The sequence below is a fragment of the Lingula anatina genome, chromosome 10, assembly GCF_051362555.1.
Source record: "Lingula anatina isolate TDL-2025a chromosome 10, LinAna3.0, whole genome shotgun sequence".
Taxonomy (NCBI): Eukaryota; Metazoa; Brachiopoda; class Lingulata; order Lingulida; family Lingulidae; genus Lingula; species Lingula anatina.
Genome location: NC_141776.1, coordinates 19,950,294 through 19,973,327, shown reverse-complemented (window position 1 = coordinate 19,973,327; position 23,034 = coordinate 19,950,294). Strand labels below are relative to the sequence as shown.

General features: G+C 36.9%; 3 protein-coding genes across 4 annotated transcripts in view; 2 read left to right on the top strand and 1 right to left on the bottom strand.

Annotated features, from left to right (window-relative positions):
* LOC106161429 (transcriptional coactivator YAP1-A) overlaps positions 1-5,517 on the top strand; it is a 33,545-nt gene extending 28,028 nt beyond the window's left edge. For both annotated transcript variants that reach the window (XM_013538383.3, XM_086998130.1), the window contains exon 7: positions 1,535-5,517. In XM_013538383.3, coding sequence (XP_013393837.2) covers positions 1,535-1,618 — 84 coding nt within the window. In that variant the 3' untranslated portion in view covers positions 1,619-5,517. The remainder of the gene's footprint in view (positions 1-1,534) is intronic.
* A 1,071-nt stretch (positions 5,518-6,588) lies between these two features.
* LOC106161413 (DNA replication licensing factor mcm7) lies at positions 6,589-17,039 on the bottom strand. The gene is made up of 17 exons (XM_086998129.1): positions 16,878-17,039; positions 16,214-16,287; positions 15,301-15,465; positions 14,762-14,895; positions 13,823-14,003; positions 13,173-13,310; positions 12,732-12,836; positions 12,263-12,340; positions 11,767-11,848; positions 11,395-11,526; positions 11,094-11,177; positions 10,333-10,544; positions 9,861-10,042; positions 9,025-9,108; positions 8,460-8,628; positions 7,786-7,892; positions 6,589-7,478 (listed from the first exon to the last, which is right to left on the bottom strand). Exons 1-17 carry the CDS (start codon positions 16,906-16,908, stop codon positions 7,271-7,273), a joined length of 2,166 nt encoding a protein of 721 aa, XP_086854255.1. The 5' UTR covers positions 16,909-17,039; the 3' UTR covers positions 6,589-7,270.
* Positions 17,040-17,160: 121 nt separating this feature from the next.
* Positions 17,161-20,989, top strand: LOC106161445 (DCN1-like protein 1). Its single transcript, XM_013538402.2, has 7 exons — positions 17,161-17,238; positions 17,357-17,570; positions 18,295-18,463; positions 19,030-19,160; positions 19,456-19,538; positions 19,735-19,831; positions 20,058-20,989. The coding sequence occupies exons 1-7, from the start codon at positions 17,236-17,238 to the stop codon at positions 20,138-20,140; spliced, it is 780 nt and encodes a 259-aa protein (XP_013393856.1). The 5' UTR covers positions 17,161-17,235; the 3' UTR covers positions 20,141-20,989.
* The last annotated feature ends 2,045 nt before the right edge of the window (positions 20,990-23,034 follow it).

Sequence of the window (23,034 nt, the reverse complement as noted above, 5' to 3'; positions counted from 1 at the left end):
ATTTCAACATATCCCAATAACTATGTCCTGGTTGACTGACCTGTGTGATCAGAAGTATTCTTGTCTATTTCAACATATCCCAATAACTATGTCCTGGTTGACTGACCTGTGTGATCAGAAGTATTCTTGTCTATTTCAACATATCCCAATAACTATGTCCTGGTTGACTGACCTGTGTGATCAGAAGTATTCTTGTCTATTTCAACATATCCCAATAACTATGTCCTGGTTGACTGACCTGTGTGATCAGAAGTATTCTTGTCTATTTCAACATATCCCAATAACTATGTCCTGGTTGACTGACCTGTGTGATCAGAAGTATTCTTGTCTATTTCAACATATCCCAATAACTATGTCCTGGTTGACTGACCTGTGTGATCAGAAGTATTCTTGTCTATTTCAACATATCCCAATAACTATGTCCTGGTTGACTGACCTGTGTGATCAGAAGTATTCTTGTCTATTTCAACATATCCCAATAACTATGTCCTGGTTGACTGACCTGTGTGATCAGAAGTATTCTTGTCTATTTCAACATATCCCAATAACTATGTCCTGGATGACTGTCCTGTGTGATCAGAAGTATTCTTGTCTATTTCAACATATCCCAATAACTATGTCCTGGATGACTGTCCTGTGTGATCAGAAGTATTCTTGTCTATTTCAACATATCCCAATAACTATGTCCTGGATGACTGACCTGTGTGATCAGAAGTATTCTTGTCTATTTCAACATATCCCAATAATAACTATGTCCTGGTTGACTGACCTGTGTGATCAGAAGTATTCTTGTCTATTTCAACATATCCCAATAACTATGTCCTGGTTGACTGACCTGTGTGATCAGAAGTATTCTTGTCTATTTCAACATATCCCAATAACTATGTCCTGGTTGACTGACCTGTGTGATCAGAAGTATTCTTGTCTATTTCAACATATCCCAATAACTATGTCCTGGATGACTGACCTGTGTGATCAGAAGTATTCTTGTCTATTTCAACATATCCCAATAACTATGTCCTGGTTGACTGACCTGTGTGATCAGAAGTATTCTTGTCTATTTCAACATATCCCAATAACTATGTCCTGGTTCACTGACCTGTGTGATCAGAAGTATTCTTGTCTATTTCAACATATCCCAATAATAACTATGTCCTGGTTGACTGACCTGTGTGATCAGAAGTATTCTTGTCTATTTCAACATATCCCAATAACTATGTCCTGGTTGACTGACCTGTGTGATCAGAAGTATTCTTGTCTATTTCAACATATCCCAATAACTATGTCCTGGTTGACTGACCTGTGTGATCAGAAGTATTCTTGTCTATTTCAACATATCCCAATAACTATGTCCTGGATGACTGACCTGTGTGATCAGAAGTATTCTTGTCTATTTCAACATATCCCAATAATAACTATGTCCTGGTTGACTGTCCTGTGTGATCAGAAGTATTCTTGTCTATTTCAACATATCCCAATAACTATGTCCTGGTTGACTGACCTGTGTGATCAGAAGTATTCTTGTCTATTTCAGGAGGATATTAGCAATGAACTGTTAAATGACATGGAGAGTGTTCTTAATGGCCAGGACAGTCTACAGACCCTCACATGGCTGTGAAACTACTCACTACATACAACTAAGAACAAAGATCTTCAACTTGTAATATAGTATTATTATTATCATTATTATAGTGGAGAATGGAAGTTTTCTTTTGAAGCACCAAATGAGTAATTCACTCAAAGTCAGATTTTTATTATTTTATCTATCTTTTAGAAGTAGTTGTTGTATTTTTGTAACAGAATGAAGCTTAACTTATCTATTTTGTAAGAGCAAATTATTATTTTTTATCAGAATTATGATATTTCATCATGAAGTTTGTGGCTCTTCTTGACCGCTTTCAACACACTGGTGCCATCTAATGGTGATATAAAAAAGTTAACTTTGGGACAGGTATGACACATTCAGAAGGAAAAAACATGATATTGGGGTGGATTGATTGGCAGTTCTACTTATAACGGTGCTATACTATTGTCATAATTCCTGGTTTACCCAGTGTGAGGCTGTCGTGTGGAGTCTGCAGGTTTTATCAGTGATTTGCTCTTACAGTATGGATAATGCTCTCATGGGAACCTCCAATCATGGGTGTAGATATGTAAAGAGAAAATAATACAAAAAGGGAAACACACCAAAGTGACAAAAAGGCAACACGTAAAACAATTTCAAAAGGATAGCCTTTGAATAGATTCCCTGCAGTTGATGGAAAGACAAACTTGGTTCAACAGGTGTTTTGTTTATAAGACGTGTACCACGTCTGCGTAGATATAACTGCACTGGTTTCATCTTATAAATATGAACAAATAGTTGTGAAGAGAGGTGAAAATTTGGAAGTTTTGTTGTTGTGGGAGTGAACTGTGAGAGGCAAGCAGACTGTTCTTACATACATACAAGTATTTATACACTATTTTCACCATTGTAAGAATAAAATCAGATGTACTATATAATGTCAGTTGATAGGGCAGAAATGGGGAGGGATTAGCTCTCCTTTTTTATGAAAAGGACAGTTACAGTGTTCCCTTTTTTTTTTTTTTTTTTTAGAAAGGGTAAAGTTCAGTGTAAAGAAGAATGCCCAGTTAAGCCCCCTCCTCCACTTCTTATAAAAATAGAACAGAGTTATTGATTACCACTGACCTCTTTATTACTGGCATAGCTTCCTGTTTTTCGCAGACATGAGCCCATGTTTTAGAAAAAAAAAAAACATTTATTGTGGAACCAAACACCTTACGTAAATTTTGGGGGGGGGTTAATTGCTTTAGGGAATTGCTTTAGGGTCATGTAAAAAAAGCATAATTCTGTGATTCTGCAGAAAAAACTCATGTCTGTTTTTGCTATAAGACAAGAACAAGAATTTCCTAAAATTTGGATCAACTATTGGGAGACGGTTTATGTGGAAACCAGTGCTGTCAAAAACCCCCTCGCCCCCAACCCCTCGCCCCATCTTACCTGTCTTCTGACAGGTTTCTTATCGTTGCCATTCCTGTCTGACTGATGAGCAAGAAGTTCCTTTTCCGTCTCTGCCTCGATCAAACTGACCTAATTCTATGACATTATATGCATGAACAGTTGAATAACAATTTATGTCATCATTTACATAAGGCCAGCTGTGTTGGCTTGGTGCAAGTACAGAAATATTATTTGCATAACATGCAATAATTTTTAGTAATATTACTTAGTTATTTGTACAGATTATATGATGAAAAGAGTTGTATTCTGTAGTTTTAAGAGAAAGCTCATAATTTCATCTGTTACAGAAATAAAATGCAGCATGAAACAATTATTATTGAAAAATCTTTAAAATTATGAAAAAGAAACATTGAAAAAATGTTTAATATATATAGAGTTATTATCAGGGAGAGTATTGTCACATGTGCATCCATATACATGTTATACTTGTATATTTTTTCTACACTCAATCATTGTACATAGATAGCATAGTGTACTACAGTCATCACTCGATCTTTTCAATGGGAGACAGTTGTGAATTTTTCCGAAAACTATATTTTTTAAGGTCATAATTTCTTAAAAGTAGAATGTTAGTGTTGAGTGTTAGCAACAACATTAAAAAGCAGGCTACATGTTCCATTTTATGCAGAAAACACACCACAAATGCTATATAGAAATAAGGTTTTGAGATGATAAAATTTTGTATCTGAAAGTGAGATAATTTCTGCTCATTGAAAAGATGGAGTCATAACTGTATTAAGTTACCCTCAAACTGACACTTGGAATGGATCCCCATTCTGAGATTATCTTTGCTGATAGTTTTATCCAAGTTTGTGTATTACAAAGACAGTATTTGACCACTGGGTGTTGTATAAGGTTTGTTCATCGCGCAGTCATGTGAGGGTCCGCTGTCAGGGAACACCTTATGACTTGAAAGTCAACAGACAGCTTGGAGCAACACAAGCGTTCCCCTACAGTAGCCATTTTGAATGTCTGCACTGCATTTAATGGCAGACCAAGCAAGAGGAGCAGGAAAGTTAAAGATGAAAACTCAAAAGGGCAATTTGCATTCATCTCGAAGAAATGCTGAAATTATTTGTATGTTGATATATAATAGACTCAGATGTTATATTTTAGTTATTTTAATTTTAAATCTCTTTTAATAAAAGAGAGGAAAAGTGATGTATGGGCAAGTGTAGCTTAGGGAATTGTTATAAAGTTGAAGAGTACTTAAAAAGTTCCATTATTGTGTCGACATTGTTGCCAACCTCCTGGTTACCAAGGGAGAAGATGACACGAGGGTCGTCTTTAAGCTCTCCAGATTGAAGAACTGAGGTGAAAAATGATTTTATTTCTATTGAGACGTGGGTTTATTAAGGTCCCAAGCAAACGTGGCCAGAAACACACAAAACTGGTGCAAGTGTGGGTGAAGCGTCTTCTCAGGTTGGGATTCGCCAATCCTTAGATTAAAAACTAACGACCTGAAGAGCTCCACACAATGTTTACATCTGGACATTTCAACTTGTGTTCAGACAGAATGAATCAAGTAATTAAGAGAACATTCAGTGTAATAACACTGGTGTTATGTAAGGTCCAGTGTGAATGTACGTAAGATGCAATACAACAGACGCCAGAGGCTCTGACCAATACATAACAAGAAATACAACATTGTTACTGTTTAATACAATATCAAATGATTGATGACAGTAATAACTGTACAGCAGCAAAATGATCAAGTCTGAGCATTGTAAACAGTAAGTTACTGTTTTGATGAATAGATATAATGAAGAGGGTTGAACTTCACCAGATTGTTCCGTATTATTGAGAACCTTTTATTGAATGTTGACTAGAAGAGCCTTGAAATTATTGGTTATTATTCATAAAAAGTAACCCTTGTTTAAAAACTTTCTTGAGTCATGTTTAGAGGATTGTATTTAGTTTGATCTCATTTAATTATTGATAAAAAGTTTGTTTATTTGACGTTGGCAAGTTGACCACTAACTTTGAATTGTATTGCAGGCGGTTCTTCTACTGTGCCTGTTTGGCTTCAAGGACATCAGATCTGACCTATAAATATCCAGTAATGTATGTCAGTGTAACCCAGATACATAATTATAAGGCAGTGACCTTGACCTACTACTGGTCAAGGGCATATTGTTTGTATAGATCAATACTGTTAAGTTAAACAATTTATGTTCAGTACCAGAACCTTTAGTGTATTGTACAACTACTGCAAGCAGCAAATTCAAGCTACTTACAAAAGATCAAAAGAAAGAAAAAAAAGTCCATTCCTTATTTATCTTTAATATCTATGCAATTTGAATAACATCAAAAATCTGCTGACAAAAAAAAAAGCAAAAGATTAGAAAAAGTAATAAACAAAATTGTAAATATTTGTATAATAGTTTTATACAACTAGAGGATTATTTTATATCAAGAAACTAAGATACGTAGTGGTTTTATTGTCAAGTCCGTTTATGTATTATGGACTAGAAATAAATTTTTATGAAAAAGAATCACTTCTTATTTTGTGGTCTTAAATAATAATTGGTCATTTATGGTGTTAAGACAGTGAACTTAAATTGTGGTCCAAATTAATAACTGGTCGTCTATGGTGATAGGACTGGACTTCTTATCTTGTGGTCTAAATTAATAATAACTGGTCATCTATGGTGATAGGACTGGACTTCTTATCTTGTGGTCTAAATTAATAATAACTGGTCATCTGTGTTGATAGGACTGGACTTCTTATCTTGTGGTCTAAATTAATAATAACTGGCCATCTATGGTGATAGAACTGGACTTCTTATCTTGTGGTCTAAATAAATAATAACTGGTCATCTATGGTGATAGGACTGGACTTCTTATCTTGTGGTCTTAATAATAACTGGTCATCTGTGTTGATAGAACTGGACTTCTTATCTTGTGGTCTAAATTAATAAGAACTGGTCATCTAAGGCTGTATTCCCAGAGCTTTAAGATCGATCTATCCTTGCGGGGAGTCTCAGTAGATTACTGTCAGATAATCCGGCTTAAATGTCCGTCCCGCCTACTACATGCTGTAAGGGGGTAATTAACTTTCGTGTCCGCCCGGCTGACAGCTATTTAGCGTGAACCCCCAGGGAGTTAGGTCGATCTAAAGTAGATCGATCTAATCTGTGGAAATGGGGTCTAAGGTGATAGGACTGGACTTCTTATCTTGTGGTCTAAATTAATAATAACTGGTCATCTATGGTGACGGGACTGGACTTATCTTGTGGTCTAAATTAATAATAACTGGTCATCTATGATGTTAAGCCAGTGGACATAAGGCCAGGACAAGTGCAATGTGACACAACAAACACTATTGCAGCCTGTCTTGACCTGACGTTCACTGTCCTGCTCCATGGCGCCATCTATCTAGCAGAAAGCCATCCTCCAAAACTTGGGTCATCACCTCTCTCATCCAGAATTGTGAATGACTGCATCATTAATACCCCATAGCATTTAACAAACTGCAATCAATCATTGCTTGACCTTTTTATGGTTCCTTTTTTCGTCTCACGTTTTTAAAAATACAAAACTGTTACAACAACTACAACATGGCCTTAAAATCCCAAGTCTGCTTATTTATTTGCAGTGATAAATAACCCATCACACAACATCATTGTTTTAGTAATCCATGTGTGATATGACTACACAACAAAGTCTCTATATACATAGCCAATAAAATATTGCATCTAATGTTCAAAATGTACAGGATCATGTAGCAATACATTCTACTGGACCAAGTTCACTTATGTACAAACCATCTAAAATGTCTGTGACAACGAAGTTCCGTCAAGGTGCAAATATTATAAACAGCAGGCAGTTTCTATGCATACCAAGGATATGACCTAGATCAAGATACATCTTACTCCAGTTCAGCCAAACCCCATCACAGGTGACATGACCTATTTTTTAAATGAATACTTCAGGATTTATTCAAACCTTCAAACTAAATTCTATGCCAGAATGTTCCAACGTCTTTGTCTCATTGTTACCTTTAAAACTGGAGAGTTATACCAGCTTGTTTTTCAAAGATCAGAGCTTCTTTATTCATAAAAACTGCAGTTTGGTATTCCAATGTGATTACAATTGTACATAAGAAAAGAAAAATAACACAGAAACACTAATTCTTGTCAAAGCCAGTTTCTCTTTTTGTTCCCTCGTTTGGTTTGGTCAAGGTCTGTAAAAGACGGTCATGGTCTGTAAAAGATGGTCAAGTTCTGTACAAGAGGGTCAGGTTCTTTACAGTATGGTCAGCCTGGTCTTGGCCGTATTCACCTGCCAGACATTAAGCTCCTCGTACTCCTCAATACACTCTTCAACCTGGTGAGGCTTGAATCCTTTAGAAGCACAGCGCTCCATGATGTCAGCCATCTTGATGGACTTTGCCCCCTTGGCTGGCGCCATTTCCTTCACCAGGTTGAAAACTTGGTCCTTCCAATTTTGTTTCCTGAAATAGAAAAAGTCATCATGCAGTAAAATACCTCCATAGCTTGGAGTGCCCCTAACAACTTATATTTAGTAGAATTTTGTCACAAACCAAAACTATCTTTTACCTAAGACCTACATCTGAAGTGGATGAGCATTTAATACGTAGAAGACAAAATGATGGGAGCTTTTATTTCTTAATTTGTTCTTGTATATATTCAGAATTCTCCTTCAAACTGATGATGGAGCGTTCTCACTCATTTGTTTCTTATTATTATTTTTCAGTACTGAAATTGCGTCATTTATATCTGATCTCTCCCACCACATACCTCCCGGCCGTCTCCTCTGTACTCAGGGATTCCTTCGACATCTCAATAAGCCGCATGGCTTCATTCACATCTTCCTTCTCAACGACATCAGCAAGTCTGAGCCGCGCCTGGAACAATCAACATTAGGGTGTGATGACACACAAACTTCGAAACGATTACACTGAGGAGAGAGATCTTCTTCAACATTACACCCTGCTGTTACAGTTTGGTTGCAAAGGTCAGGGGCAACCTGGCCTGGATTAGTGTCACAAAATGACACACTTCGGTCCTTCACATCTTAAACATAGGGATCATTTTGAATCCACACTGAAAAATGTAGGGTTATTTCCTAAGTCACTGGGCCAAGTCCAAAAAGTGTCCCATTTGTAAAAAATTTAAATTTTGCTAACAAAAACATTAACTTAAAACCAAAAACCACATACTGCTTCTCTTTCATTAGACATGAGCTTAGGTTAAAAAAAAAAAAAAAAAAAAAAAAAAAAAAAAAAAAAAAAAAAAAAAGAACCCTCTGAACGTTCATCGTGGGACCTAACACTTAACTTGGCGAATCTCAGAAACCATCAGAATTGAATTAAAAAAGGCAGAATTCTGCATTTCCGCGGAAAAAGCTTGTCTGTTTCAAAGCAAATTTGCTTCTTTAGTAACATTAAATGATAACCTTGTTGTCAACTGACCAGAGCAGTGGACAGCCTCAGTATGGCCAACAGTGACCTTGCAGAGGTGAAGGTCGTGTCCTTGCTATTCCTGGCCTCCTTTCTCATCTCCACATATGCTCCAGTCAGGTAGTCTGTCAGAGCCTCGGGGATCACTGGATTCTTCTTCTTACACAATGCTACATAACGCCTGACAAAATAGGATAGATAATATACTAGTCTATATTTAGACGATTAAATACAATGCCAAAAGACCCCCCCCCCCCTCCATTAAGATATTTCAATGTCATCTTTATTCTACTCTTTATACATCAGAAATGCACAACCCCCAACGGCACTATTTATAAAGAAGAGAGACATTACTTCACCTTCTACCCACTAACAAAGTATAAATAGTTGAACTCCTAAGATAAAAGTTTGTTAAGTTCATTAATCATAGCATAGGTGCTGTGGGTAATTATACACCATGCCTGTATCTATAGAATTCCTCCATCAATTCCCTCTACTCTGTCCACTACCTACTACTCTGTCCACTCCCTACTACCCTCTACTCTGTCCACTCCCCTCTACACTGCCTACTACTCACCTCATCAGCTTCATGTCCAGTGGTGTGAACTGTGACGGAGGCTGCACATTGTGTTGGTGGACATATGTGATGTGCTGGGCAAGTCTGGAAATATAACACTTACATTATATCACACCTAACACAATGTCACACCTAACACACTGTCACATCTTACCGTCACACCTACCACACTGTCACATCTAACACACTGTAACATCTCACACTGTCACACCCCAAACGCTGTCGCATCTTACACACTGTCACATCTGACACACTGTCACATCTAACACAATGTTACACCTAACACACTGTCACATCTAACACTATGTTACACCTAACACACTGTCACATCTAACACAATGTTACACCTAACACACTGTCACATCTAACACAATGTTACACCTAACACACTGTCACATCTAACACTATGTTACACCTACCAAACTGTCACATCTAACACACTGTCACATTTAACACAATGTTACACCTAACACACTGTCACATCTAACACACTGTCACATCTAACACCATGAAATCTAACACACTGTGCTGTTGCACATAGGAGATCTGCTGGGCAAGCCTGGAAATATAACCAACTGATATCTAGATATTATGTAACATATAATACAAACAAATCAACTCTCCTCTCCCTAAGCTGGGTGGTCAGGTTAGCAACTTTGGTAACTTGAACCTCTGAAAATTAGTCTGAGTGAGCTCTGACATTTGGTTGAACTCAAAGCATTCCTATAATTTGGTTGTCAGATTAGGTTCCTTCACAGGGCACATGTGTTCTGATTCTTATTAATACTGCATACAAGAAATGGATAAAAACCAAACTGTAGAAGGCACAAAGTTACCTGAGGTCATTCTCTCTGTCTGCCTTGTCCTGCATCAGCCACAGCAGGTCAAACCTGGACAAAAGTGCTGCCGGTAGCTGGATGTTCTGTTCTACAGACTTCTTGGGATTGTAGCGACCATAGGCAGGATTGGCAGCTGCGAGGATGGACACTCGGGCATTCAGACTAGTCATGATGCCCGCCTGGGAAACAATACAAATAGAACCTTTAACTTTTGGTTTGGCCAGAAAATTGATGATATTGTTTATTAAACTTGTGTTACTCATTAACCACAAATGGAACTCCAAAACACACTTTCATCCTCACTAGTTGGTGATCCCAGGGGATATTTTCAGAAGAAAAACTGTACCCGTACAAATTTTTAGGCCCTTGAAGATTTCACCAAAGCAAAGCAATGACAGAAATAATTCCTGGGTCATATTCATATCAATACAACTCTGTGATCATAGCTGTTCACCAAGAAGACACCCACCTTAGCAATGGAGATGGTTTGTTGTTCCATGACCTCATGAATACACGTCCTGTCAGCGTCCATCATCTTGTCAAACTCGTCAATACAGCAGACGCCCTGGTCAGCCAGGACAAGAGCGCCACCTTCCAGGACCATCTCATTGGTCAGAGGGTCCTTCATGACAGCCGCGGTAAGACCCACCCCTGAGGAGCCACGCCCCGTTGTGTACTGACCTAAAGGTGGACCAGAAAATATACAGGTTATGGAAAGGTAAACATATGGGAAACTGAAAAATAAATTGTTTGAAGGAGGAGGTCAGTTCTGCAAGAGCGTTGAACTCCCAAGATGAAAGTGTGTCAAGTTCATTGATCATAGCACACGTGCTGAGGGTACTTATCCACTGATTTGGTGACCTTTTGATGCACACATTAAATTCAACAGAATCAGGGCATAATTAAGATATCTCCTCTGCTACATGACATGGGCACATGTGGAATGAAGAAGGCAGAGATATGTAACTAGTCCGTTCACACATTATTTTGGAGAACTGTGTACAAAAGACAGAAAATGTCAAGGTCATCCTTGAACTGAGCATCTACGGAGTTCAACCCCCCTTGTTTTGAGTAACATGTACTTATCTACTTCCTCAATTCTCTATTCATCACTCTAAAACAAGAACATAGTGGTTATAAGTTGTAAATAAACAAAACTGAGATATATAGGAATCATCACTCAAATTAATACATTATTCTCCAAACTGCCCAGAGGTCAGCCATACTCACTTCTAGGGGCCAGTCTGTCCACATAGGACAAGAGTTGCGACTTGGCCACTCCCGGGTCTCCCATTAGACAGATGTTGATGTTTCCTGGGGGTAAATATATAATCCAAGTTAACTTTATCTCTGTTAAAATATTACATTGCTTGGTTTCATTTGTATTAAAAGTAAAGTTGTGTAAGTTAACTATTATCTCCTTTTTCTTTTTTCAAGATTTTAATGAATTCATTTTCAATGTGGAAAATGTCTGTACAATAGCAAAACCATGTCACCGAGTTGATAACAACAATATGTATTTGAAGCTCACCCCTAATTTTCATTCCCTTTGGAGATCTATCTACACCTCCAACCAGGAGTAACAGTAACGCTTTCTTAACGTCTTCAAGTCCGTAGATCTCTGGAGCAATACTGTAAGCTAACTTCTCATAAAAATCATTCTCTGAAATAAAATGAAACTTGACAATCACCTTTGGTTTTGAATCCATCTGAACAAACTTGACATAAAAATGGTAGTTTCACATAACTAATCGCAACTATCCTGACATTTTTCGATTAATATCTAAAGATTGAAGTAATTTGAAGAGATTAAGATTAACATGGTTTTTAGATTTATAAATTCTTAAACTTATATTTGATTAACTTCAATCTACACAATGAGCTGCAATAATGTGTGCTTTACCTGCCATTTGTGAAATCTCATCCTCCGTCAAATCAGCTGCCTCCAGTTCATCATCCTCAGTTTTGTTCATACGCACAATTCTCTAAATATTCAAAAATGGTGCATGAAAAAATATGTGTAAGGATTATTTGCAAACAATCTAAGATAAAAAAACAAGTCATCAACTAATAAAAATACATTTGGTCAAAGAAACTCAGAAAATCTTAGGAATACAAAGGCAGGCAGTATTTGCTTTATCTCTATCCATGTTGATAATCATTTTCATAATTCTCCAATCAAAGCCTGGTTTTGCTGCACAGACACAGACCCTGGGTTCTAACATACCTTTGATAAAACTCAGCATATCACATGAAAATCAGTAGTTCTTTGATAATATCTTTAAAGGATAACAACTGTTCATTTTGGCCAAAAATATCTTAGACACTTCCACTTCTGGTCTTCCATATAAACAGAGACACGAGATATTCTTGAATACCAAAAGATGTGTTCTACTTACGTGAGCATCCAGGAAAGTCTCAGACAGTAAACCAGCTGCTATCTGTTTGTAGCCACTCCTCACCATGGGCAAGAAGATCTGGAGGCACAGGGTTAAGGGGGATTACTTTCATCTAAATAGGTGAGAGTTGGAGCACTTTTGTTTTTTGCACTTTGGTGTGATACAAAACTTATCAAGAGGGCTGAACTGCAAAGGATTTTTGTTGAGTATGTTGATAATTCTGGAATTTTCTCTTTTTTACACACAGAACTGAGTAAAACATATCTTGTCTTTCTTGATCCCAAATGTGCTCATGAATATAGCACAGGTGCTTACTTATGCCTGGACTTGGTGACCCTTTCCATGTATAGTGATGCTGACATGGACTGTACCCCCCCCCCCCCCCCCCAATGGATCATTATTTCTACCACAGAACTAACATCCATGTTTCAATACTACTTTTACTGTATGAACATAGTAGAAAGGATACCCCAGTAACGCTGACGTGATCCCCTGGCTGCGCCAGTCGTGTGTTCTCGCCCTTACAGTACACTGTCATACTCCGCGGGATGTTTCCAACTGGTACCTGGTCACTCTGGAGATGAAATATCACACGGATAATATTACGCTAAGAACATCATCTTAAAATTCAGATTTAATGGAAATAAAGGTCAGCCACCTATCAGCTGGACATAAAAGTTACATAAAATGGTACAATATTTGTAAGTATAACTGTGCTCATTTTAAAATATATGGCTGCTGGATAAGAACTGGCTTTCCTGCAGGTAGAAGTTGCTTTGAGGGACTGCAATCCTGATGCATTACAACCTGGAAGTATTTTCATTTTGCTCACGCACCAACCCACGCACGCATGCATGCACCCCACCCTCTCAGAATATCAAGTATTTGTATTGGTCAACTCTTTACTTACATGTTCCTGTATTTTCAGTTCCTGGAACTTGATGAACTTTGACCCCCGGGTCTGCAGATACAGGCGCCCTCCAGATCGGTTGGTGACGCAGTCTTGACTAGGACACATGATCAGCGGCATGAAGACTGGAGACGCAATCTGCAGACACAGAGAAACACTCTGTTGTTAGCAAGGAATGCAGGACAGACAGTGTAGCATACAAGGATGACACTCTTAACAACTTGTGATTACAGCTTAACACTAGAAATGGGATATAAAGTAGACATCTAAAAAATCCAGAAAAAGCAAGCAGTTTAAGTATAATTATAAGATAGCTTAAACTGCCAGACGTTATTTCTTATTTTTTTTCTTTTGGCTAAAAGAATTATAAAAATTTATATAAGTGTTTAGCTCAATTGGGAGGAGGGGGGGGTGGCGGCAAATAAGATCCAGCTATCTGGATAAATCAGGAGACTTTCATCTCTAAGAAATAACACTATGAAATAAAGTAGCGAAGAGAATGGTCCATGACATTCAATGTCCACTAGTTGATAACCTATGCTACAATTTAACCTTCCTTCCGAAAGGTGCTTAAAGTCTTATAAAACCAGTTCAGTCTATTGTGATTCACTGCAGTAATAAAAGTAAAGGTCAAGTCAACGTCCACTCACAGGCTGGTAGGTTTCTGCCCCACACTGGTCACATGTGTAAGTAGCCACTACCATCATTGGTTTAACTTCAGTTGCCCTGGTAACAATTCCTTTCACAGAGACTAACTTGCCAATGCTGTCTGCCTTCACATCGCGCACACTGACGTGTTTCTGGTTACCAGAAGACTTGAAGTAGATCTCACTAAAAAAGAGAGCATCTGCTATGTAACAGTGCTATGACAATGTGTTAGACGTGACAGTGTGTTAGGTGTGAAATATTTCTGATTACCAGAAGACTTGAAGTAGATCTAACTGAAATACGGAGCATGTTTCAGTGAACACAGTTCGTCATTCTGCAGAATAAGAATGATAAGTATGAATGACTCGATTATATCGCAACTTACTTTAGTAACTGACTGACGACCTGAGACCTTTCACTACATAAATGACCTAGACGGACTAGTCACCTGATCTTTTGTCATATGTCTGGGAATAGTGCCCAGTGCCCCGTCACATGTGTGAAAGGTTAAACCTGAGGATTCTGGTTGAGACCACAATGTCAGTTAGTTGCTAAATGCAAGTTCTAGTATCAAAGTTATTCATATTTATCACAGAGCATGTTCCTTACAGATGGTAATGCTTCATCTCTGAATCAGTTCAGGTTTTAGAATAAATTGAAAGAAGCACCACCTGCTCTTAACGTATAGTATTAATGGTATTATACCATTGAATTTTGACACAATACCTGCAAAAGTACAAAGTAGCCAGCGTCAGAAGACTTACATCTGGAAATCTTATGTTACATAATATCACAATATCCAGACATACTTTTTTACATTCCTTCAATTGAAGAAATACAAATTTTGAATTGTGCATACTTTCCCAATTTTTCAAACAAATCTGCAAGTTTTTAAAACATTTTTCTCTGTCAAACACGTCATTGTTTAGAGCAGTACTTACAATCTCCTCATCAGCTCTGCAGGGTATTTGTTTCTGGCATCTCGTGTGACATCTGATTGGCTGTCTGGATGGTTACGTTGTTGCAGCAGAAGACGGTGCTCAATGTAAACATCTAAAGCATCCTTCACTATTACCTAGTAGAGAAATGTAAACATCTAAAGCATCCTTCACTATCACCTATTGGGAAAATGCAGGGGAGAATGTTTATCCAGTGTGGTGTAAGTTCCATCTTTATTGGTAAATTAAAAAGATGAAAATAGAGTAATATTTTTAAATGAAATCCCCAAAATTGGCTGCATAGAAATAAATAATTCATAACTTCATTCTACCTTAAACAAATAACTAGAAATGTTTCATTAATGACGTTTCAAGTCTTGAGCAATCTAAATCTACTCCAAATGTATCATCTGAAAAGTTTGGAGAAGTATGGAAATCACACCTTAACGCCTAAATATCCACAGAAAATCCACAGGTATGCCAACAGATAAATCAACAGCACTTTTTATTATAAACTATAAATCAAAGTTAGACCAACTTACATCTTTCTCCTTGAAATCAGGCAGCATGTCTTGCACAACGTCTGCGAACAGATTGGTGTACCGCCTGGTGTTCTCTACGATGGCCTCGGCCAATTCTGGATCATGTTCGTTGATGTCATCTAGGTCAATCGTCAGCGCCACCTGTTCCCTGTGAGCCAGCTTCATCTGGGACAAGAAACATTTTTTGTTTTGTTTTGTTTGACAAAGATATGGACTCATTCATAACACACAGAGAATGTTTTGGGCTACATAGAAAAATTAAGGAGGAAGATAAAGCTTGATGGTTTTCTCAATGGGGATCTAGGGGCCTGCTTAAGGCAAAAGACCAACAAGAAATAACAGATGTGACAATGAAACTATTTTTAAAAACCACAACTCCATTTAACATTGCATAAATATGAAAAGAACAAAACGTGGCCCAAGGCCACATTCCTGTACATCAACAATGATAAGTGTTAGTGGCATCAGTTGACAGTTGACTTCACTCAACAAATACAATACACAAAGCAGCGCACAGTACATACAATGTTAATTAGATTAACTGTTGTTAATACCAGTCCCAGAGATGTACACAGTACATACAATGTTAATTAGATTAACTGTTGTTAATACTAGTGCCAGAGATGTATACAGTACATACAATGTTAATTAGATTAAGGCTGTATTCCCAGAGCTTTTAGATCGATCTATCTCTGCGGGGAGTCTCACTAGATTACTTTCAGATAATCCGGCTTAAATGTCCGTCCCGCCTACTACAAGCTGTAAGGGGGTAATTAACTTTCGTGTCCGCTCGGCTGACAGCTATTTAGCGTGAACCCCCAAGGAGTTAGGTCGATCTAAAGTAGATCGATCTAATTTCTGGAAATGGGGTCTAACTGTTGTTAATACCAGTGCCCGAGATGCGTTCACTTACCAGCTGACTGCAGTACTTAAAATTTTTTCCGCCATCCTCTGCATAAAACTCAGATAAGAAGGTTTTGATTTTATCTGAAGAAAAAATTGAAGTTCAAGCATGGGTAAAGTTTTCAACTTCTTTAAAGTTTTCACAATCCCCCACATCCATACATCACAAAAAGTACCCCCCCCCCCACCCAAGAAAAAAACACAAAGAGAAACCATGCATATATCATATATAACACAGATTCAGAATCTTTCTTGATAAACACCTTTGCATACAAGGTACAATCAATGACAGCACAACTATAAAAGAGCACACATAAACATATTGATGTGTGTGTGTGTGTGTGGATTGTGTGTGTGTGTGTGTGTGTGTGTGTGTCATGCACCCACGTATACACTACACTACTGGACTGAACTATTTGCTTAGCTATGTCTCTTACCAAATGACTCAGGCCAATCACAAAAAAATTAAGTATCTCTGCACTTAAACAATGACAAAAATAAAATAACAGCTTCTCGATACGCTCAGAGTACTTGTCTAGCTGTTGATGATACACCAGACCAGCGGCAGTTTTCCCGCCTGTCTTAGCGTGGGATAGGGTATTTAATTTTTAAAGGTCCAACTTGGTAACACTACAAAAGTGAGTTTTCATTTCCAGAATAGCAAATCTACCTACCCTTCTCAGCGGCGTAGTCTCTTGGAGGCATGTTCAGAGGTTTTTTTGGTGATCGGTTGGCGTTTCCTCAGTTTTAATGACGCTGTTTTCTTGTTGATGTCTACAAAGGTTCTTAGCCAACTTGGAAAACGGCGCGAAACACTAGTCACGTGACTCTTGGAACTAGGGCGCGAGATGTGCCAATAAATAAATAAATGAGAGATAAAACTGCAAAATAACATAATGCTATTCGAATTATGTAGTAAAATTAAGCAGTAAAATGTTGTTTTAATTACTTGATTTTCGAAAAAATTAAAAAAAATACCGTCTGTCCTTACTGTCACGAATCTTCTCGTCATGGCAGAGAAATAACGAGATCATGGTGAGTAGTGAAACTATTTCACAAGAAGATCAAAATAAAACTTGTTTATCACTAATCAAGACCATTGTACTCACGAGAGACTATTTCTTAGTTATAAAGAATATTTTCCCCTTTGTAGCATAAGCTGAAATCGTCGCAAAAAGACAAAGTACGGCAATTTATTGCCTTCACTCAGTCTGGCGAGAAAACTGCTATCAACTGTCTGACAGCCCACGACTGGAAACTGGACGTCGCGGTGGACAACTATTTCCAGTTCCCCGAACGCTACAACAGAGAGCCAAAAGGGACGATAGACAGAAAGAAAATAGAGCAAATATTCAATAGATACAAAGGTAGGTACTAAGTTAGTATGGGCTTGGAGTAAGTGGCTAGATTTTCTATTATCATAGTCAGCCAGTTCAGTGGTGTGACGTTAATAAATACAGGTAAGGTTTACATACTAAAATTTCCATTGCAAATTATCATTATCAAAAACCTGTACAAAATTTAGAAAATAACAGTTCCATCCATAGTGGTCTGTTGATTTAATATACACACTTTGACAACTTGATGTAGCATTCATTTTGTGCTCAGTCATGTGGTGTATATTTAGCTCAACAAATATAAATGAATTAGTGTGTGTTTCATCAGTATGCCTTGACTTTTTTATTGACATTGATGCATCACATATTTATGGCAACATACTGCAACAACTGTTTTCACAGAACCTTTCTTATAGTGAAAAACTGTGCTGTTAGTCCCTGAAGTTGTTATAAATTATACTGAAATATGTCTTTAATGTTGTGTTTAAAGCTGCCATATATCAAATAAGTATCCTGTGTTGTGTTTCTTATTTCCTTCTGTAGTGCCTGGCCAGGGTTGGCCCAGGCTCAGCAGCTCAGTTGGGAGAGCAGGCGCATGGTTTGCAAGAGTCCTGGATTTGAATCCCAGTCGAGCCTGGTGTTTTCTCTCCCCCCCCCCCCCCCCCCCCCCCCCAAAAAAAAAAAAAAAAAAAAAAAAAGCACTAGACTTCCATCATCAGTGATTACTAACGTATATTGAAATTCTCTCTTCCAGATCCCCATGAGGAAGATAAAATCACAGCAGAAGGAATGCTCAAGTTCTTAGAAGAATTAAATCTTAACCCGGAGAGCCGAGTGGTTTTAGTCTTAGCCTGGAAGTTTCACGCAGCAGTGCAGTGCGAGTTTACAAAAGACGAGTTTATCAATGGAATGACCGATTTAGGGTAGGTATAACCCCTCCAAAATTTGTCTCATTTAACACTCACGGTTCCCAATCTGTCCTAGAACATAATGTTTTTCTCTTTTAATGAGAACTGTTACATTCATTACAGAACAAAAATAAAACTTAAAAAAAAAAATAAAAATAAAAATACATCAAATGTACTAGATTAGATTGAGAACCATAAGTGAACATTAAATGAGACAAATTTTTGCAGGGGAATTCAAGATATGATAAATTTGAGTTATTTTTGTTGACATTTTATGGTATTCATTTGTTAAAATGATCTAAATAATTACATCTTTTTATTACTTCAACAAGAAGTAAATTAGGGACTTAAAAGTACAAGTATGTGTTTTCAAGATCTTACTCTTTGCTCCTTTAAGATGAAGAAATAAACTAAGCAATTGCACCTATTTAAAATCTTATGTTGACATAGAAAGAAGCATTAAGAAAGTGGAATGAATGAAAAAAGATATTACAGCAGTGAAAGACCCTAGTAACTCTATATTTGAAAGGAAGACGTAACCATGTATATTTAATTTCTTAATAATTATTATTCATTTTCAGATGTGATAGCGTAGAACGTTTAAAACATAAATGCCAGAGTCTGGAATTGGAGATCAGAGATCCTGCAAAATTCAAAGATTTTTATAATTTTACTTTCAATTATGCCAAAAATCCAGGTCAAAAAGGTTTAGGTGAGTTGTCCTTTTTTTATTATTATTATTATTATTATTTTTTTTTTTTTTTTTTTTTTTTTATTATTTTTTTTTTTTTTTGTTAAATATATTATGCCATCTCTTCATGATTGCAAAAGCAACTGTTTGTCATAGGTAAAAAATATAGATGATTTATGGTAAGTGGTATTTTCTACAAATGATTGTCTTGTGTTAGTCTGTTGACTATTTTGATATACATCAGAGGAAGAACTGACTCTCGTTGATTACAAAACTGACAAACATTTGTTCCATTTTCTAAATTTTTAATTTGCAGACCTGGACATGGCAATAGCATACTGGAACATTGTGCTCTCAGGAAAATTCAAATTTTTAGACCTTTGGGTACAATTTTTACAGGTGACAAAACTTCAAATTCAAAGATTGTAAGGAATCAGTCCTTAATTAAGACAGCTTTAAAGAAATATCCAAAACTTAGTAAACTTAACCATAGAAAATATAATGTTTTGTTTTGCAAATGAAATATTAAGAATAAGTCAGTACAATTGATTTAAGCAGTGTACCACTGTATTATTAGTTTAATTTTTTTTATCAGGAACACCATAAAAGATCCATCCCTAAAGACACCTGGAATCTGCTGCTAGACTTCAGTAACATGATTGCTGATGACATGACTAATTATGATGAGGAAGGTAAGGGGGTCTTTTACTCAGTCACAACTGACGTATTGGCACATCCAGCACACTGTCACATCTAACACACTGACACATCTAACACAATGTCACACCTAACACAGTGCCAAGTTCAGTGTATTGTAGCATAAGAGATGTGAAATGTATTAAAATAGCACAGCCTAAAGCTACTCCAAGCCTATCTTACCTCTGTTGTTCTGACGTCAAACATCTGTGTCACTTCCAGGGGCGTGGCCAGTGCTCATAGATGACTTTGTAGAATTTGCTCGACCGCAGCTTGATGGGGGACACAGGAGTACTACAGTATAACACTCTGGAATCCCCTCCTAGAATATTGACTGAATCCTACTGGAATCCTTTATAATGGCAGATCCTTTCATACAATCAATAATCATAATTGATAATGGACTTAGTTACCCCTGTGAATGAAGCTCCGTGCCCCTTGAAGTCAGAATGGCTGTGGTGGTGAAGACATCATGTCAACTGCAAATTTTGTAGGATATTTTGCTTGTAAGGTACTTTAAAAAAATTGCAAAGTTGGGCGAATGGTATGTGGAAAGATCTGTGTGTGTAGAACTGAGTCCCAGGAGTTCAGGTGATGAAGTATACCACTGACTCAGTTCAGCTTTCACCAGCAGATGTGTGACCAGTGCCAGTCTCCACACACATGTCTTAGCACATGTGATAATGAAGAACAGAACATTTCTGTGATACACATGTACTCCATTGCCATCACGTGATTTCTACTAGGCTTAGAGAAACCTAGGCTTAGAAATGGGAATGTGTTAGAGAAGCTTGGCTTGGAAACAGGAATGTGCTAGAGAAGCCTTTGTTAAAGAGGAGGAATATGGTGTAAAGTAAAATCAGCATGGAAATAATGCTGTGTTGTGGAAGTCATGATAAGAAAGAGGAATGAGAATGTGCCAGAGGAATGCGGTAGAGAAGCTGTGGTTGAGATTGAAAATGTGCCAGAGAACATCAGCACATTGAGAGCCCACTTCTCAGGAGACAGGTTTTAGCTAATAGGTTCTGCAAGGCTTGTCCATGATTTCTGTAAATTTCTCATTTATTGGCAGATTTTGTATATACAAGACTGGCTTATGGAATTTGCAGCAAATGGTTAAATAAAAGTAAAATACATTTACAAAAAAAGCCCTACTGAATTTTTGTCTAAGATGGTCTCAGGCTATTATTGAGTAATAATTCAAGATTTTGTTTTTTAACAAATGTCAAATTTTTAACTAATCTTATAAACTGCATAGAAAATCATCTCTAGAGGCACAACCAAGATTTATTCTTTGTCATTTTCAACAAGTTAAAAAAGGATCCCTCGCGTTAAAATTGTTATGTTTTGATTCCTGACAAATATTTAAATATCTGTGGGAGGGAGGGGGGGGGGGGGGGGGTCGAACAGTGCCTTTTTATTTGTTGTAAAAGGTCCACGCTGGATAACATTTGATCAAGATATGCGAAGGATTCGTGGTAAAAGAGCCCCCACCCTGCTTTGAAATTGCTTGTACTTGGAATATAGCACATTTGTCAATCAAATTTACTCTGATGAATTTGAGATTTTGAATTTGGATCGAAAACACCAGTTTGAGATGAAATGTTAAATTAACATTTGGTATTTTTATGTAGAAAGTAAACTGATGAAGCATGGATAGTCATAGCCTCAATTTAAACCCCCCTCCCCCAAATGTGGGTCATGTGCATCTAACTCAGTTCTTAAGACGTGATAGGAGTAACAATCACCGTTGAAATGCAGCAACTTATAGTAGGCAATTTTTGCATAAGTTGTGAAACTAGAAATGATGTTATGTCAATGTGTCGTAATTTGAGCGTGCTGGAGGTGCATTACGTAGGAAGAAATGTCAAGAGCCAGGCTCCAGTACGGCCATAGTTAAGAAATGACGCAAGAGTAATCGGACATGCAGTATCTTGCAAACATATTTTTAATTAGTGACATAATTTTACTGCAATGAACTTCCGTGGCATTCAGCCCAAATGTTATTAAAAAGGGAATGTTATCTGTGGCCGTTTTTTTTTTTTTTTTTTTTTTTTTTTTTTTTTTTTTTTTTTTTTTTTTTATATCTTCTCCCCATAGCAGGTTTGATGTTAAACATTACACCTAGATGCTGGTCTGCTTGATAGGGGTGTGTTCCATGTTATGAAATATATTAATTAGAAATATTCCTCAGACGTTTTGTTTTTTCTCTCCATTTTATTTATATTGTTTTTTTTTTTTTTTTTAGATTCTCCAGATATGTTTTTTTTACTGTCTGTTGTCCAACGGAACCAAATATGTTTCAATGCTGACAAATGAAACAATAAAATAATGTTGACCAGCAGTTTAACCCCATAGAGCCTGAAAGCATCTGACCTTGAAAGTGCCCTTGGTCCTGAGCCCTCTACCCAGATGCACTCAATTTTACAGGCGGCCTCATTTAATCAATGATAATGTATTTACTTGTCTAGAAAACACCTAAACCTGAACATTTTAAAAAGCCAAGAATGTAAGTTTTAAAGTCATGTCAGTTTTATTCACATTTGTTAACTTAAGTAGAAATAGCAGGAGTTTAAATAAGAGACTTGCTTTTCTCGAATAGAAGCAAAAAACAAAAATTTTAATTTCAGCATGCACATTCTTTTTCACTGTACCAAATAATTTGTTGAAATTTTATCATAAACATCCGAAATATGTCTTAAACAATGTCAGAAAATTTCAGAAAGATATCTTATTTAGTTTTTAAGATATAATAAATTTTCGGGGATGCGTGCTGTACCTAAAAACCTGCATCACGTCAGAGAGTTGCACAATATACAGGCAGGTTAGTTGACTAGAAGACTTCCACCTAATTACTTTTATAATTACAAAAACATTGTAAATTTTGTGCTTTTTACGACAGTTTTTCATAGTTTTTTTAATCAACTGATCCACGATACTCATAAAATTTTGTTTAGCACTCAAACCATATGCAAGAATACAAACATTATCATGAGCAAATATTACACTTTCGAGAATAAAAATTGCATCATAAAAATACCAGTAAACGTGGCATTTGTACTAATACACAAGTAGGAAAAGACATGTTGATACAGCGCACTAGTAAACATATTACATCTGTATCCATACACAAGCAGGAAAAGACGTGTTGATGTAACACACAAGTAAACATATGTCATTTGTACTTAAACATAAGCAG

Excerpts from the sequence above, each read along its gene's own strand:
- LOC106161413 (XM_086998129.1), bottom strand. The coding sequence starts at position 16,908 with ATGCCTCCAAGAGACTACGCCGCTGAGAAGG. Across the intron at positions 14,896-15,300 it reads CTGATTTCAAGGAGAAAGAT|GTAATAGTGAAGGATGCTTT; the intron begins GTAAGTTGGTCT and ends TTTCTCTACTAG. Across the intron at positions 10,545-11,093 it reads GGACAGACTGGCCCCTAGAA|GTCAGTACACAACGGGGCGT; the intron begins GTGAGTATGGCT and ends GTCCACCTTTAG.
- LOC106161445 (XM_013538402.2), top strand. Across the intron at positions 17,571-18,294 it reads AATATTCAATAGATACAAAG|ATCCCCATGAGGAAGATAAA; the intron begins GTAGGTACTAAG and ends TCTCTCTTCCAG. Across the intron at positions 18,464-19,029 it reads AATGGAATGACCGATTTAGG|ATGTGATAGCGTAGAACGTT; the intron begins GTAGGTATAACC and ends ATTCATTTTCAG.